This window comes from Cynocephalus volans, chromosome 1 (assembly GCF_027409185.1).
Source record: "Cynocephalus volans isolate mCynVol1 chromosome 1, mCynVol1.pri, whole genome shotgun sequence".
Taxonomy (NCBI): Eukaryota; Metazoa; Chordata; class Mammalia; order Dermoptera; family Cynocephalidae; genus Cynocephalus; species Cynocephalus volans.
Window position 1 is genome coordinate 82,943,952 of NC_084460.1, and position 18,941 is coordinate 82,962,892.

Here is an 18,941-nt window from a genome sequence, read left to right on the forward strand (position 1 = left end):
TAAAAGAATTCAGTAAAGTTGTGGAATATAAAATCAACATGCAAAAGTCAGTAATGTTTCCCTACACCAACAATGAACTAGCTGAAAAAGAAATCAAGAAAGCAATCCCATTTCCAATATCTACCAAGAAATAAAATATCTAGGAATAAATTTAACTAAGGAGGTGAAAGATCTCCACGATAAAAACTATAAAACACTGATGAAGGAAATTAAAGAGGACACAGAAAAATAGGAAGTCATTCCATGTTCATGGATTGGAAGCATTTATATTGTCAAAATGACCATACTAGGGCTGGCCCGTGGCTCACTCGGGAGAGTGTGATGCTGATAACACCAAGGCCACGGGTTTGGATCCCATATAGGGATGGCCAGTTGGCTCACTTGGGAGAGCGTGGTGCTGACAACACCAAGTCAAGGATTAAGATCCCCTTACTGGTCATCTTTAAAAAAAAAAATTGACCATACTATCCAAAGCAATCTGCAGATTCAGTGCAATCCTTATCAAAATACCAATGACATTCTTCACAGAAATAGAAAAAATAATCCTAAAATTCATATGGAACCACAAAAGACCCCAAATAGCCAACACAATCCTGAACAAAAAGAACAAAGCTGAAGGCATTACATTACCTGACTTCAAAATATTCTACAAAGATAAAGTAATCAAAACAGTACGGCACTAGCATAAAAACAGGCACATGGTTCAATGGAATGGAATAGAGAACCCAGAAATAAATCCATGTATCTACAGCCAACTGATTTTTGACAGAGGTGCCAAGAAGCTGCATTGGGAAAGGACAGCCTCTTCAATAAATTGTGTTGGGGAAACTGGATATCTACATGCAAAGAAAGAAACTGGACCCTTATCTCTTACCATATACCAGAATCAACTCAAAATGGATTAAAGAGTTAATTAAGACCTGAAATCATAAAACTACTAGCAGAAAACATAGGGAAAACACTTCAAGATGTTGGTCTGGGCAAAAAATGTATGGAGAAAACCTCTAACGCACAGGCAACAAAGCAAAAATAGGCAAATGGGATTAAATCAAACTAAAAAACTCTATACAGCAAAGGAAACAATAGTAGAGTAAAGAATAACACCAAGGTCAGGGATTCAGATCCTCATACCAGCCAGCCACAAAAAAAACAAAAAAAATGAAGAGGCAACTGGCAGAAAGGAAAAAAATATTTGCAAACTATTCATCTGACAAGGGATTAATATCCATAACATACAAAGAATTTAACTCAACAGCAAAACAAATAATCCGATTTAAAAATGGGCAAATGACCTCAATAGTCATATCTCTAAAGAAAACATACAAATGGCCAACAAGTATATGAAAAAATGCTCAACATCATTAATCATCAGAGAAATACAAATCAAAACCACGATGAGTTATTATCTCTCCCCAGTTAGAATGACTTTTATCAAAAAGACAAAAAATAACAAATACTGTTAAGGGACTCATACACTCTTGATGAGAGCAAAAATTGGTGTAGGTGTTATGGAAAACACAATGGAGAGTCCTCAAAAAACTATAAATAGAATACCATATGATCGAGAAATCCTGCATTTTTGTCATGATGAATATGCTAATTACCCAGATTTGATCATCGCATTGTATACATGTATTGAAATATCACTCTGTACCTCATAAATATGTACAATCAATGTGTGTTAATTAAAAAATAAATTGAAAAAGAGCAACATTAATAAAGTTACTGAGATTTAGATGTTTTATTTTCTGTGCTGCAGAAGACCTTCCTTAATCTATGTTTTTGGTCCTCATTTCTAAGAAGAGTTATTGAAAAGGTCATAATTCTGCAATTCAGAAAAAGGAACAGAGCTAAGTAATTTGGAAAATGTCTCCTCTTGAAATGGATATAGCACCAGAAAGAGAAGCTATAGAAAGGCTTAGGAATTGTATAACAAGGGAGATTAACAAACTATCTTCAGTGATAAAGAAGGGATGGGCAGAGAGCTTGAAAAGTATCAGGGAGTTGAGAGAGTTAATAGGAAGAAAGTGCAAGCTGTATTGTCCACAAAATCAAATTACTGAAGTAAATGCAAAACAAAAGAAAGTCTCACAGAATGTGGAGAAAAAGGGAAAAGAAATCAAGGTAAGAAAAGAGAAGAAAAAGAGAGACCTAGAGGGCCAGTTCAGGAGATACTATCTATGCATAATAGGAATACCTGAAACAGGGGAAAAAGCAAATGGAGTTGAAGCAGTAATTAAGAAGCTAATTGAAGAAAATTTTCTGGAGTTGAAGAACAAACTAGATCTACAAATGGAAAAGACTCACAGGGTACCTTTAAAATTTGATGAAAAGAAAGCAACACTTAGACATATTCTGGTGACATTTTTAAATTTGAAGGATAAAGAAAAAATTCTGTAAATATCCAGACAGAGAAAGCAAGTTACTTATAAAGGGGCAAAAGTCAGGATGACCTCAGATTTTTCTCTTGCAACTCTAATGCCAGAAGACAATGGAATGATATCTACAGAGTTTTAAGGGAAAATAATTTTGAACCAAGAATTATATACCCTGCCAAGTTATCATTTATGTACAAAGGCCACTGGAACACATTCTCAAATATACTGAGGTTAATAAAGTATGTCAACCAAGAACCTTCCCTGAAAAGTTTGCTGAATGATTTACTTCAGAAAACAGAGAGCATGAACTAAAGTAACTCAACAGTATGGAAGCAACTGTATGAAAGAATTAATGTTTTTCAGTTAGCCTGGATTTGCAGACTTGCTATGAGACACATACTATCCAGATCCTGAGAAACCAAAGAAGACATCAATAAATCTATGTTGATTCCACCCTGAAGCACATCAAAATCCAGCAGGACCCTAAGGTACCATCAAGGATGGGAACAGAAACCAGATAAGAGCCTTGGCAAGACCTTGCACCTGGCTCCTTGCTCAGAGCCCCCACAGCTCACATCCCTTCCCTCCTGCTTTTCACTTCCCACATTCCATTCCCTCAACCCCCTTTTAAAAACCTCTCAGTAAATCTGGGTCTTTGAGGTGGCTTTAGTTTGGCCATTCTCCTTCAGGTTTACCGGGGAGATGGGTTTAGCCTAACATCTCAGGTCACCAGGATTCCTGAATTCATATTCCACCAATCAATCAATCAATCAATAAAAGTTACTGAAAAGAAAAAGTTAAAAACCCACAAACTAAAGAGCAGTGGGGTGGGAAGGTATGGGGACATGAATGAGTTTCCTATTACTGCTATAACAAATTCCAACAATTCAGTGGCTTAAAACAATGCACACTTATTGTCTTACAGCTCTGGAGGTCTGAAGTCCAAAATGGATTTCACTGGGCTTAAAATCAAGGTGTAGGCTGGGTTTCATTCTTTCTGGAGGCTCTAGGGAGAAATCTGTTTCCTTGCTTTGAAGACTAGGGAAGATGGCCCCTTCCCCCATCTTCAAAGTCAGCAGCAATGAGGCATCTTAAATCTCTCTCTGACCCTGACTCTCTTGCCTACCTCTTTCACCTATAAGCACCCTTGTGATTACATTGGACTCCCTCAGAAAATCCAGAATAATCTTTTCATCTCAAGATCCTTTTGGGGGGGGGCAGCTGGCAGGTACAGGGAGCCAAACCTGCAAACCTATGACCTTGATGTTGTAAGGCTGCAACGTTTCTTGGTGTTGTAAGGCTCTACCCAACTGAGCTAACCGGCCAGCCCTCAAGATCCTTAATCACATCTGCAGTCTCTTTCTCATGTAAAATGATATATTCACAGGTTTTGGAGACTAGGTAGTAGACATTGTTGGGGGGCCAGTATTCTGCCCAGCACAGGACAGGTCCGGCTACAGGAGCTGAGTCCATGGTTCACCTCTCTGAGAACACCCTCACCCTTGCCTACAGGTCAGCCAGGCACGATGGTGGCAGAGAGGGAAGAGGTTCTGTGTGATCTTGGGGAAGTACGTAATCTGTCCATACTTCCATTTCTTCATCTGTGAAATTATAGAATGAGCTATTCTCTAAAGCCCCTTCCAAATCTAAATCCTATTCTCCTTTTCTTGTCTGGCAAGACATGCATTTGTAGAAATCTGGCTGTCTAACTCAAGAAACTAAACTAATCTTGTTCTAATGCACACTGCCAGACATCCCACCCCCGGCCACATTGCAGAAGGCAGGCAGAGCTTTGCTTTCCCAAAGGGAGAGGGATGTAAAAGACACAGGTGGGAGGCTCTGGCCAAGATGCCTCTCCCAGCCAGGCAATGAGTCGCCCTCCCTGTCTCCTGAGTCACCATCGAAGGCCTTGGGCAGTGGTGCCAGTCACAGAAATGACTGCTGACTCAGAGATGCCACAGTGGTCCAGGGAAGCCCCAGCAGAATGAGTCATGGCCAGGCCCTCACAGGCCTGCTCTCCTCAAATCAGCACACAGACTCTCTCTTGATCACCTTGGAGCCTCAGACTCTTACAGGAGCGGGTCTCAGAACACTGGAGACAAAGGAGCCTCAGACACCACGTCTCAGATGTCCTTCCCACCAGCCTTCTCCATCACATGACCTCTCAAGCTGGTCATGTGTTTTTGGCTTTCCACCTACTCTGACAAATCACATAGTTTGGGTGGCTCAGCACCCCCTCTGGTCTGGCCTTAAAATTAAGGTTCACTTTGCACCTTCAACCCCATGGTTTCCAGGGAGACATGCCAGCTCCGTTGGGACTCCTCTAGCTACCTTTACCTTCCATCTTCGAGGTAGTGTCATCTTCCAGCAGGAGCTCTGGGCCCTCAATCAGGAGACCAGGGCTTCCTGCTCCTGTTCCCTGACCAGCTGTGGGGCATTCAGCAAGTTACATCATCTCTTTGGGCCTCATCGGGATTCAATTATATTTCCCTTGATGATACAAGGGATCAGAGCAGATCACCCTAAAAATCCTCTTCGACCATACTCCATCACAGAGCTCTTGAGCACAGTGAGGCTGGCTCAGCCTGGGGAGAGCCATGGCTGTGACCACATGTCTGCCCTCCTCCCAGGAAGGTACCGAACCCACACACCAGGAGTGCCCAGGCATTCTGCCAAGCCAAGGGTTCCTTGCCTTTCCTTGATCAGGTTTCTCAGTCCCCCTCCTCCCAATCTAGACCAGATTGTCACCTCTATTCACCAGTCCCATGGGTGTGTGGCAGGGGTGTGGGCAGGGGTGGGACAGGGAGACCCAGAAACTGAAATGTTACTCTCATTCCTCATCTGCCTGATGGGCCCATCATACCTCCCCCAGCTGGCCCTGCCTAACCAGACCAGCACTGGGGTCACTCTGTGTGAGTGGGAAGCGATTCCTGCCTATTTTGAGACCCTGGGGATGAGCGCTGCTCAGTGGGTGGATGTCACCTCTGTCCCTGAGCATCTGGAACATCTGGGGCCCCCACCCACCCAATTCACTTCTCTAAGGCCTCTGTGCAAGACCATCTTCCCCTGCTTCAGGCTTAGCCCCACTTTGCCAAGGACTACGTATTCCCAGAATGTTTTTAGCTCCTTCTGAACCACAAAGGTGCTCTCTGAAAGAAAGCAAACCCCCCAGTGGCATTCTTGGTTTCCCCTAAAAAAAAATCTTTTTCTTCTTTGTTCAACATGAAAATTTGTTTTTTTGTTTTTCAGATGGACTTATGCACCACCCTCTCCTTTCAGAAGGAAACTGAGCACAGGTGTGTGCACTGGAAGGTGTCTGTACACCAGCGTCCCTGCAGTCTGGGACGGCCTATGTTCCCCAGTGCACAGTGCACGCTGCCAGGCAGCACGCTGGTGTTCCTCATGGGGGTAGAGAACCGCCTCCCCGAGATCGGATCATTGCATGCCTCATGTTTTGTTTGGTGTTGTTTCTGGCCTTTCCTTCTTTGCTGTACCTCCTTGCCTGGGCACTCAGAGCCCATGTGGCACTTATTTCTTCCTTTGCCCTTTGCACAGTGAATTGCCTTTTGTGTGCCTTTGATGTGGCACCCGCTCCCAAGGGAGGGGGCAGGAGCGTCTCCCGCCTCAGGAAGAGAGTGACAAAGGCGTGCTTGGTCGGCCCTGGAGGCCCCGGTCTGGAACGGAGGGTCGCCTCTGCCCGGGTGTGGAAGGTGGAGCCGCGGCGTGGGGCCCCGCGGGGCCGCGCCCCAGCGATGGTTCAGGGCCACCACGACACAGTTCATCCTGGCAACGTTAACGAAGTGTAGCTTTGGCCTCCGGGTCCCCGTCCTTGACTACTCAGCCTGTCCGAGGCTCGGAGGGAATAGTGTCCCGGGAGGAGCCAGGAGGCTCCGCCGGGCTCCTCCTCTGCACTGTGTGACCCCGCACGACAACCCTCCCAGGGCGATAACTCCTGCCCCACCCTTCCTGGCCTTCCTGGGCCTGCCGTCGAGAGGAGCAAACACAGCACTCTCCGAGGGAACGAAATGCTGGGAGAAGCAAAAGCCCTTTGTGAGTCAGAGGCCATCGTTGTTGCCTGTCTCTCCCCACTTCTTGCCAGCCACCCCTCACCCAATTTCCCACAGCATCTAGTGACCTCGTGCTGCCCCCCAGTGGCCAATCTGCTCCTCATAATTCATTTCTATTATATTTCTGTAAACTCAGAAGAAAATTAAATGAATAACAAGAGAATTAATAATAATGAATAGTAACGAACCCAGTCTGAATTATATTCATTCTTACACCAATGCAATCATGATATATAATTTTCAATATTTTTGGATGGAGGAAATGGTCCATGAAAGCGAAAGTGCATCATGAGGACCTAGAAGCGAGGCAGGAGGCACGTCCGAGCCCGCCCTTCCCGGTCCTGCTGCCCAGCTGCTGGATGCTCCTCTCTGCAGGGAGGCCTGTCTGCCCTGGTGGTGGCCACTTGCCAAGGCATCCCCCAAAGGGCCCATATTTCCCCAAGATGATGAGGACAGGATGTAGGAATGGGTGAGAAACCAAAGCACTTGGCTGCTCTTCCTCAGCCCCTCAAAACCTTTTCAAATCCTTCAGGATTACAAAACACTCTGATAAATAACTATCTTTTTCTTTACTGATATTGAGACATCACTAGTTGGTCTGGAGAGAGTCCCTGTGTATTAAAAACAAGTGACCAGTAACTGCTGTGTTTCCTCTTTGAGAAGCTTCCTCAGACGTGATCTCACTGACAGCTCCCCACAGCCCTGTCCTTAATTCCAGATGAGGAAGTTGGGGTCTGAGAGGTCACATGCTGGTGAGAAGGGAACAGCTTGAACCCAGAACCCTCACTCTTTTTACTATATTGAGGGCTTGGAGCTGAATACTGGGTGGACCCCCATGGCTCCCAGCCCTGCAGAATGAGAACAGTCTGCCTGGTGGAGAGGAAAAAAATGCACAAGCCTTTCCTCCATACCTGAGGAATAAATAATCTAGTCAGCAGTCATCCTCTAGTCATGAAGAATAATCGACCAGAAACCCATGCCCTTTGACGTGGATAACCACTTTCCTCTTTCCTTTTCCCTCCTCCCCTGGCAGATTCCTCCAGCGCATTCATCTCTTCACTACTTGTACTGACTATTTGCAGGCTTCCAAGTGGCTTCCTTGTAGACTCAGCTTCCTGGCATTGGTACTAGGATGAAAGCTTGTCCCCATGTCCTCTCCAGCCCTGTGCCTTCTTCTTTCCTCCTGAGCAGGCAGGATGACGGGCATCTAGAGACCCACAGCAGAGCTGAGAAGAATTTTGTCAACTTTGTGCCAAGTGTTGTCTTGCTTTAATGAAACCAGTGAGCACAATGCTGAGAAGTTTGTGAGGGTCTGACAGCAGAGGGCAGGTAGATGGGCCTAGGGGACCCCAGAAGGCAGGTGGACAACTCATCGCAGGTGCTGCTGGTTCCAGGACTGGGTTTTCTAAGAAGGGCTTCATGTGATGCATGAGGATTCTTGCCAGTGCACAGAGAACCTTCTTCCAGATCTCCCATCTCTGGGGTGGCACCAAGTGAGATCATACCTGGATTCGTACACAGTCTAGGGAAACACATTTCATAAACATCTCTTGTGTGCCAGGCCCTGGCATTTTTGCATACATCATCTCATAACTATCAGGAAAACTCTGTGAGGTAGGGATTATTTGCCCTGTTTTACATATTAGTAAAGTGAGGTTCAGAGAGGTTGAGAGACTTGCCCAAGTCACAAAGCTAAGCAGGAGAGTATTGATTCAGGGCATGATGTGAGCTCCAGCAAATGTTACACCCTGAAATTATAGGTTGCCTGAACAAGGACATCTCTGGTCACTTTTCCTCTTTGGGGCACAGCATGTTAGGTGAGTACCTAGGGTTTTTCCCAACTGGATTTGTACAGTGAGTAATCAGATAACTTAGTTATGCATAGATACGCCTGCACCCAGAATTGGCCTTTGTCCCAGTTTCTGTACCCTTCCTCCACTACACACAAAGGCTAAGTCATGGCTGCATCAATCCCTGTGGCCTCATTTGTCTGTCTGTCACAGATGTCTGGGCAGCTGTGGGGCAACTGACTAAGATAAGGACGAGAGAATATGGGCTTTGGAGACAGGTAGGCTTGAGTTTGAATTCCATCTCTGCCATATTTTCAGGGAAAAACTACCCAGATTGCGGGATGGGGATGGAGACAAGGAGAGATGGAGAGGAGGTTAGAGTCAGAATCACATGGCCTCAGCCTGGTTCTGAGAAGAGGAGAGGGCAGGTGCCAGGGCCACTGCCCTATGCCACAGCCCTCTCCAGAACAGTTGGGCCCACTGCTGGTAGCTGGCAACCCTCAGTTCAGGGAACACAATTTCAGGGGATCAAAGAAGACTTACGTGTTTCCCTAGATTCTCTCCCACACTCTGGTCTAAAACTCTGAATCAATAAGAGTAATTTCAGAGTAAAAGGTGGGTCTAGGAGGCTGAAGTGTGGCCAAGTGCAGTGGTTTTCCTGGGCCCGCCCTGAGTGCTCAGATGCCACCACGTTACCTGGGAGGGCTGAGTCCGTGACCTGGGCTTCAGCTCCTACCTGCCCCTTATATCATGGCATTAGCCTCAGAACTCACCTGGGTGCCTGAGATGAAGACAGTGCTAAAACCCGTCAGAGTGGTCCACAGGGCATGTGTGTGTGTGTATGTGTGTGTGTGTCTAGAGCAGCACAGAGGAAGAGGCCACTGGGGAGGAGAGGGCAGCACTGCCCCGCTGAACCCCTCTAGTGCTGAGAAAGGTTTGAAGCTACTCATTGGTGGTGCTGGTGGTTGTGCGGGGGTGGAGTGTGGGGGGCTGGTATGAGAAAACAGGGCTGCTCTGTTCCAGGCCTAAGATAGCCCAGGCCCACACCCAAGCAGTGGCTGCCCCACCCCTGCCCTGGCCTGAGTCAGCCATCGGCAAATGCTAAGTGTTTCTTAGAACCCAGAAAGGTCTGTGTAAGGGCAGACCAAGGAGCCCAGGTCTCTGATGGAAGGTCACCAAGCCATACTGGCACAATTCAACCACAGCCTGGCTCCACCAGTACAGGCTGTATGGGCAATGCTTACTGAGGTGCGTTCATCTCTGCTTATCAAGATTACATGGGCCAAGGCCAGGTGTACCCGGGCCAAAACAAGCAGACCTTGACCGGGCAACATACCAATGTGTTGGTTTCACCATGTTCTCTCTGCATGTCCCTCAGTTTGATTGACACGCCATGATTGGGAAGGTTGAGAATGGCTGAGATGAACTGCCACACCCTGCTCCAACTCTAACTGTTTCTGTTTATAGGCACAGCCTTCATATCCAGTGCAAAGGGAAACAAGGTGGTTTTTTTCACAAAGAGGAGTTGCTGAATCTCAACTGCTTGGATGTTTTGGGAGTGCTTGTCTAAAAATCCTACCCACTACTTCAGTTTGCTCTGCGCTTTGTAAGTACAGTCACAACCCCAGACTCTAGGAGAGATTAATCCGGTGTCCTTGTTCTATTTCGTTCCACGTGACCAGCTGAACTAGGTCTTTCTTGTTCAAGATTTGCAAAGGATAGTCAAGATCCCGCTTCAATCACTGGTATTTCAAAAGGGTTCTTGAAATGACAAAATGGTTCTTTTGCACTGCCGACATTTTCATCATCAATGAATATTGATGAAGTGCCCACACGAGGTTGCTTGCCAGTTCTGAACCCAGATAAGAGGAAAGGTTCTTTAGTCTGTTGCAGAGGGGGGTTTAGTCAGTAAACTGCGTTTCTTTTAACTTCCAAAAGCCTGCCTTTTCCTGGAAAAAAAATGTCGTTTTTTTTTTGCAAATGAAAGAGTAAAGCTTTTGCTAATGCATAGTATTTATTCAATTATCATTTGGGTTTCCACAACATTTGTTTTCTGAAGCCCTCAAATTACCTTATTTCTTTGCACTAAAAATACTTAGAGTCAGTTGAACATCAGTTGAGCCCATGACTTGTGGCAGCTTGTGAATTCAACAGATGGTTTCATTTTTTCTGACCCATTCTCTCCCTTGTCATTTACTCCACCCGAGAACAAATCATTCAGATACTGTATTTTGCTAGAATGACTCACAGGGGAAGTCATCGCCCACCGTTGTCCGCAGTCTTGCACTGACCCCTTGTGGTGAGGAGAGAGGCAGGCTGTCTCCCACGCTCACCAGCTGTTACCCTGATGGGAACAGGAGCTGCTGGGCTGGTCTCAAGGAGCAGGTGGTAGGAACAGCTTGTGAGGTCCCCAATGGCCCCAGGATCCTTGGGCACTAAACTCCCGAGTTATGCGCTCTCCAGTGCACTTAGCTTTTGCCTGCTGTTTGAGACACATTGAGCCAGACTGTCTCAACGAAGTCATTCTTTGGGAATCAGATGCTTGGAAAGGTACATTAACTGTCTCAGGTCTTCGCAGACTTTAGCCAAAGCAGGAGCTCCTTCAGTAAGGGGCTGGGTTTCCTTCACCTGAGTATGCTCAGAACCCGGCCCATTGCCCAGCAGAGCAAATACCCCATAAATACTTGTAAACTGACTTCAGTTAATCTCCACCATCAACAGTCATTTAGTGAGCACTTACTGTTTTGGGTCCCTGGTTAAGACCAGATATACAAAGAGGTATTAAAGACAGTCCTAGCTCTGACTGGGGTCTAGTTGGAGACTTAGGCCAGGCACAAGAAATGACACTTGCCAGCACAGAGTGATGTGTTTTAATTGCTCAAGGAATAACACAGGCTGTAAAAGGCACTAGTGCTCAGGAAGAGAGATGCACCTAGCATACAACACTAGAGTCAGCTTTTCTGATTGCTGGGAATTAAGCTGTGCCTTTAAGGAAGTGATAAAAGCAAAATGTATCAAGTACCTCCTACCCTGTGCCAGTGTTTCTTTACATATGTTACTAACACTCACAACAATAACACAAGGGAAATGTTACCACTGTCAACCCACAGACAAGGAAACTCCCACTCAGAGGAATTAAGCAATTCTGCCCAAGACCACAGTCACTGAGCAGGAGGACAAGACTTCTAATTCAGGTCAGTCTATCTTCAGAACCCATGTCCCTTCCACCACCCCCTGCCAAGTAGGAACAGTCTCAAACCTTATCAGGTACCTTTGGCTAAATTCGAAGCAGCTTCCAAAACATGCTGATACTGCTTCTAGGAAGCACTGGCCAAGCAGGGGAAAGCTGATGCCCTCAGGTTCTCTAAGCACAACTCAGGGTTACTAGGATTGATCTCAGGATCTGGCCAGTTTACAACCACAGAGGGCAGACTGGCTGGAGGTGCGGGCATCTGCATGACTCTGATGGATAAGTTCTGCTGGGCAAGTAACAAACAATTGGTAAGCAGCATCCACTGCTGAGCCCCAGAAGACCTCTGATGATTTCCAATCTCATTATGTGGATGCTTTATAAAGAGGCCAGTGAGTCTTGGAAAGAATTAGATTAAAATGGGACTCCAGCAAAGCCATGCAGGCTGATACATAGTACAATGGTTAAGTACATGGACTCTGAAACAAATCGTTTGAGTTTGAATCCTGGCTCAATTCCTTACTAGCTGTGTGAAATCACAACCTCATGGGTTTCTCTCCCACCGTAGGGTTTATGAAAGATGTTAGATGAGTTAATATATGTGAAACAGAAAGGCATCTGGCACAAAGTGCTTATAAGTAGGGGTTGCTATCTTTATTCTCTGGCAGAAGAATTTAGCAAAGGCATGTATGAGAGTACTTCAAAAAGTCCATGAAAAAATAGAATTACAAGATAATATGAATCTTTCCACGAACTTTTTGAAGTACCTTTGTACCTTTAGAGTTATCAAGAGTTCAAGTGTGGATTAAGGGCCTAAATGAGGCTTTAAGCAGACATATCTAAAGACACTAGTGTTCCTTTGGAAACAGACAAGTCCTTACTCTGTTCAGAATAAGGCTTGCTGGTCAGCTGATGTGAAATGTGGAAAGCACTCTCTATCACATATAGCCAAACACTGACCTCTAGTGGCTTGTGTACTTATTACTGACTTGCATTGCAAACTAAAAGCCTCCCTGTAAAGAACAGATTGTAAGGAATACGAGAACTAATCATGCACGAGGAAGATTGTCCTGGACCAAAAGGACAGTTATTCTGGAAAGTGCGGCCATGAGAAGCCCTATACATTGGCAATATAGTTATCTTGATCTTTTAAAGTTACTTCATTCCCTCTAAAGCTGATGTTCCCAAGAGCTTCTGGTTATACATGGCTAGAGAAAGCACAAATGGTATGACTCTTTTGGAAAGTCATACATGTGGAAAAAAGCCTTTAAAATGTTCATCTTGCAGGACACAGGAACTATCTTAAAGGGGTTCCCATTGGCCTCAGCTGGGATGATCTGAGCAACAAAATAATGATAATAATGGAATATAACTCAATAGAATGAAAGAGTCCCTACTGCTATACATACAAATGAATAAAGGAAGGAAAAGAGAAAGCTCTTTCTTACAGTGGGATTCCAACTAATAAATGTAGATGGAATGCTGGAATTAGAAAATCATTTTCAATAATTGTTTCAGGCAAAAATCATCAATGGTTGCTAAAATTAGTAAGAAGTATGATTAAAAAACGTTTAAAGGTCAAGGGTTCAAATCCCCACACCAGCTAGCAGCCAATGAAAACAGAAAACAGACCAAAAAAACACAATATTTAAGCTGGCCGTTTAGTTCAGCTGGCTAGAGCGTGGTGCTGTTAACATCAAGGTCCTGGATTTGATCCATGTACCAGCCAGCAAAAGAAAAACAACAACAAAAAACCCCACAATATTGATAAGATCATAAAGTATCTCTCTCATAAGATAGCTGTAATTACAAAGGGAAAAACAGTAACGTTTTAGTAGAGAACAATGGCAGACAGCACCTCAACCAGTGATCAAAGTTAACATCAGTTAATGGAACAAATCAATGTCATGTGCCTCCTAATATGACACCGAGGACACAGCCTCACTTCTGCTGTATTCCTGCCCAAAACACGAAACCCAAATCTAATCATGAGGACACATCAGGCAAACCCAAGTTAAAGCACATTCTACAAAACCACTGGTTTATACTCTTCAGAAATGTCAGGGTCATGAAAGCAAAGGCAGACTGAGGAACTATTCCAAGATGAAAGGAAACTAAAAAGACATAACTAAAGGCAACGTATGATTCTAGCTTGGATCCTGAACCAGAAAATAGGGCATTAGTAGGAAAATTTGCAATATTTGGATAAGGTGAATAGATTATAGTATTGGTCAATATGTTAATCTCCTGACTTTGATAATTATATTGTGGATATGTAAGATATGTCCTTGTTTTTAAGGAATATACACACTCAAGTATTTATAGGTAGAAGCACCTCATGACTGCAACTTACTCTCAACACATCAGAAAAGACATTACAGACACCTAGAGAGAGAGAGCAAGCGTGGTAAAATGTTAACATTTGGGGAATCTGGGTGAAGGATATACAGGAATTCTTTGCATGATTTTTGCAACTTTTTTGTAAGTCTGAAATTATTTCAAAAAAATTTTAATGTTCACTTCGGTTTCTTTTAGCATTATTTTTCTATGTCATTGTAGTGGGTTGAATAGTGTCCCCCCAAAATTCATGTTCACCTAGAATCTCAGAATGTGAGCTTATATGGAAATAGTCTTTGCTGATGTCATCAGTTAAGAAGAGGTCATATTAGATTAGGCTAGGCCCTGGTGTCTTTATAGGAAGAGAAGACATACATGCAGAGGGGAAAAGGCCATGTGGACATGGAGGCAGAGACTGGAGTGATAAAATTACAAGCCAAAGAATGCCAAGGATTGCAGGGAACCACCAGAAGCAAGGAAGAGGTAAGGATTCTTCCTCTGAGCTCTCAGAGGGAGCATGGCCCTGCTGTCACCTTGATTTCATACTTCTAGATTCCAGAACTATGGGAGAATAATTATTTGTTGTTTTAAGCCAACAAGTTTGTGATAATTTGTTATAGCAGACAAATAAAACTAATACAGTCACCCACCTGCTTAAAACAATGGCTCCCTGGTCTACAAGACAACATAATCCCTTAATCTGAAATCCACAAGCGTCTGATGCTAATAATGCTAATAGCATTTATTGAACATTTACTACAAGCCTCACACCATGTTACGTGCATTATATACGCAATTTCTTTTAAACCTCGTAACATCTAAATACAGTAGGTTCAATTACCAATTCTTTACAGATGGGAAAATGGAAGCTCAGAGTGGTTAAATAACATGTGTGCAAGATTAGACAGCTGATAAGCAGAGGAATTAAGCACTGAACCCAGGCAGTCTGACTCCATAATCCACACTGTCTCCCCTCTAATATTAGTTCTATTCCCTACATGAGCTCTACTGCTCTGGGGCAAATAGGCCTAGTGTTTTCCAGAGTATGCCCCAGGCTGCCCTGACTCGACACACCTTGGACCCTGCCTCTATGTTACATAGCCTCTTCCTCCTTGTCTAAGTCCTTCCTGTCCCAGGTCCAGCACACATTCCTTGTCCTCTATGAAAACTTTCCAGGGCCCTCTGGGCCACATGGTCCACCTTCCTCCTTTAAACTCTGCACCCTAAAATATACTCAGGATTACTTTGGATATTATTTGGCTTTTAAAAAAATTCTTTGTTTCCAACTGGATAGAAAGTGCCCTGCAAACAGATATTAATTACATGCAGGTATTTGCCATATATCTGGACTTGTTTTCCTACCCATATTTCTCTAGTTAGAAACCTATCATTATAACCCTCATCAGGTTATATGAATTATAGTAGGCACTTGACATTTGCAATTTGACTATTTTCAAGTAAGTTGAAAGCTCATTTGAGAAGATGATTTTTAAAAAGTAAAAAGAAAAAATAAATGAAAATAAAATGAATTTTTAAAAATATGTAAAAGAAGGTTCATTGAGACGCAATTTCAATTGTGTGTGCAGACAAAGTCAGCCAGGGGCTAACAGCATGGCTAACCAATTTAAACATGGCTTTGTTTTCTGTTGTTCGTTGCTAGCCCATGTTGTAGTAATTCTTGTTAAATGATTAAAATTTGGTTTGAAAAGGTCCAGGAAATAATACATTTTGAGCAGAAAGTTTTGTACTTTAGGGTGGAAAATTGAACCTCATGGTGACCTTGATTTATGATGTGCCTAGTGCCCTGCACAAAGATCTGAGGTGTCATATGTAATGTAAGAGGTGCTCCAGTAAGAAATTCTAGTTTGAAAAGGTTAAACTGTACTGTGGTTAACTAGTGGAGAGATGCACAAAACAATCTGATTTAATTGATCCAGGAGCCTATGCCACATTCACAGATTTGGTGATTCACATTGGTTCTGGATCATTTCCTGAGATGCCAGGGGTCAAGAGGCAGGAAGGTCACATCAATGAACAAAAGGACCAGAATTCAAGAAAAATAGCACTGTCAGCACACTGACACATGCAAACTAACACCTGACTTCAGTGCTACAATTAATAGGAAGTGGCGGGAACCATTATGCACTGGAGCATGCAAACCCCAACCAGAGAGCTTCTTAGTGCCAGTCAATTGTTGCCATGAGAGATTGTGGATCTTATGCATTCTAATTTTTAATAAATAGCTGGAAGTCTAGGTTTTTAATGTGAATATTTATAATTGTTAGCAGCACTAATCCATTTAAAACAAATAAAACATTATAAAACCAAACAAAATACTTGCACAGGCCAAGATTTGGCCCAGGGTCCATCAGTTTGCTACACCTAGGCTGTTTACATCTCTATCTGTTCCCATTAGACTGTGAGCTCCAGGAACCTAACCTTATCTTTGTACAAGAAGTACCTAGGTAACAGATAACATAAAGTGATTGGATAAAGAACACATGGTCAAGTTTGAAAGACAAGAAAGTGTGAATGATGATGAGGGCTTAAATGTGTCACTCAAAGAATTGATAGTATGTGAAATTCATTCATTCCTCAAGTAATATTTATTGCATATCCTAATATGGGCCAGTTGTAGGAGGTGAGGGGCATACAATAATGAATAGGCCACATCCCTGCCACTCTCTTGAAGCTCATATTCTTCATGAGTAAGACAATGATATTTTGAGTTAGTGGTAGCATTACGGAAAAATTAGAGCTAGCTACAGGATAGAATGTGATAAGGATGTTTAGAGGGGCTTATTTTATTTTTTTGGTGGCTGGCCAGTATGGGAATCTGAACCCTTGACCTTGGTATTATTAGCACCATGCTCTCCCAAATAAGCTAACCAGCCAGCTCCTCAGAGGGGTTTATTTTAGACAGGGTAGTGAAAGCAGCCCCTTCTGGAGAGATGACTTTAAAGTGGGGACCTGAATAATGAAGCCTATCACATAAGATCTGGAAGAAGAGCATCCCAAGCAGGGACAGCAAGTGAAAGGCTCAGGGATACACATATTTGAGGAAGAGAAAAAGTGGGGTTGAAGGAAAGAGGCTGGCACGGGGTTTGTATTTTACCCAAAGTGAAATGGGAAACCAGTGGAGACTTTATGTATTACGGCAACTTGTGATTAACATTTTAAATATATCAGTTTAGCTACTGTTTGAAGAATTGTGGCAAAGCAGTACAGAAAGAAGTCTACACTTAACAGAAAGCTGATGGCTGATACAGGGGAATTTCATGAAATATAAAAGCACACAGCATAGAAATTTCCTCTGTCCTTAGAACTGGGTTAGTATTATACTAAGCATAAGTGGCAAAAGCAGAAAGGTCAAGAGGACACCTGGAATCAGAGAGCCCAAGCACTGTTTTCATGCTTTAATTATGAAAACCTTGTCCAGTTCAGAATCAGATCTAATCTCAAGTAAGGAACATTTTGAAACAGCTGTCTTTTGAACTGTGTTCATAAGAAACATAGAATTTAAAACTTTTCTGAGTAGTTGGGTGCTTTCTAAAATGAACTGTTTGGATTTCAGGAGTACAAACAGAATCCTTTCTATTTTGTACAACACATATAGTAATCTTAATCCATTGGTAATTGTACGTCAACAACCTTCTATCTATGTTCTCTGTTGGTATATGGGCCAGTTTGCAGACAAGAGGTTCAATAACTTGTCATCTATTTGAATGCACAGCTGTCATCGAAGTCCATGTTCCTCCCGTCTCATAAACAGGAATGTTCAAAATGTTAAGCTGTGGCTTCCAGCCTTAGGGTGAAGGGATACAAAGGGTTCAAGACTCCCACAATGAACGCTGCTCCCTTCCAATTTTCACGTGGGGTAAGTTTTCCTTTCCTTGTCAAACTACATGTACATTCTCAATTTCTCCAGTTAAGCTAAGCCCCTTTGACATGCCTATGCTTTTAACTTCATTTTTAAAAATCTGGTCTTTTAAAAAAACTTTTTCTTCATAATTAATGTATTATATAGCTCATGTTAAGAAATGGTTCTTAGGGCAAATGAATATTTGCTGTTATGAAATTGTCTTGCTTTTGTAAACTTTCATGGAAACTAAACTTTTAAATGAGAAAGGCTTTTGATGCAGATTGTGATGTTAACTGATGGTTAACAGACAATACTTGAAGCTGTTAATGCAAAACTTAGAACTTCATTTAAGAGGTAATCATTTTTATGTTCACTTTTTTTTTTCTTTTTCTTTTTCGTGACCGGTAAGGGGATCGCAACCCTTGGCTTGGTGTCATCCGCACCGCGCTCAGCCAGTGAGCACACCGACCATTCCTATATAGGATCCGAACCCGCGGTGGGAGCGTCGCTGCCCTCCCAGTGCCGCACTCTCCCAAGTGCGCCACGGGCTCGGCCCATGTTCACTGTTTTAAAATGGAAAGGTAATGAATTCCACTGGTCTTTTGGGCTTAAGGTAACAATTGTAAAGAATGAGTGTAATATTCCATAACATGACAGGACTTGTATTAAACACTGGGATCATTAGGACAAATACTAAACTTATTTGTATGGCTGTGGTATGGCAACAAAGATATGAGAGAATATACCACGAGAAAGAACATAGATACAAGGTTGTTGAGGTACAAGCACCAATGGATTAAGAATTGGGAACTCAGTGAAATACCTGGTGAATAAGGCAGCAATTTAGTGAGTTATACAGCTGGGTCTCCAGATTTCTGATTTCAGACCCATTAAAAAAAAAAAACTAAAGCTATCAAACCTGAATCTAATTAAGTCTCAAGATTTACTAGTATATAAGAAATACAAGGGACAGAAAAATGTGTTCAATGACAGTGCAGAGTTACAATGAGCAAACCCATAATATGGAAAATTCCTCAGGATGTGACCAAATTTATTCAAATTATAAGTAAAAAAGATGGAGAAATCTGTGATTAAAGCCAATGCAAAACAGATGGACCCTGTTTGACCAAACCAATCATAAAAACAAATGGTTAGAGGGCCGAGCCCGTGGCGCACTCGGGAGAGTGTGGTGCTGGGAGCGCAGCAACGCTCCCGCTGCGGGTTCGGATCCTATATAGGAATGACCGGTGCACTCACTGGCTGAGTGCCGGTCACGAAAAAGACAAAAAAAAAAAAAGAACAAATGGTTAGAAATAG

The 18,941-nt window shown here is 43.2% G+C and overlaps 1 protein-coding gene across 3 annotated transcripts in view; it reads right to left on the minus strand.

Annotated features, from left to right (window-relative positions):
- Positions 1-18,941, minus strand: part of CCNL1 (cyclin L1) — a 70,005-nt gene that overhangs the window by 37,309 nt on the left and 13,755 nt on the right. The window contains exon 11 of one of the 3 annotated variants that reach the window (XM_063087725.1): positions 7,575-7,967. The exons of the other annotated variants lie outside the window; for them this stretch is intronic. Within the exon in view, the coding sequence (XP_062943795.1) occupies positions 7,715-7,967 (253 nt within the window). The 3' untranslated portion in view covers positions 7,575-7,714. Of the gene's footprint in view, positions 1-7,574; positions 7,968-18,941 lie in introns of those variants that run through there. 3 annotated transcript variants of the gene reach the window in all.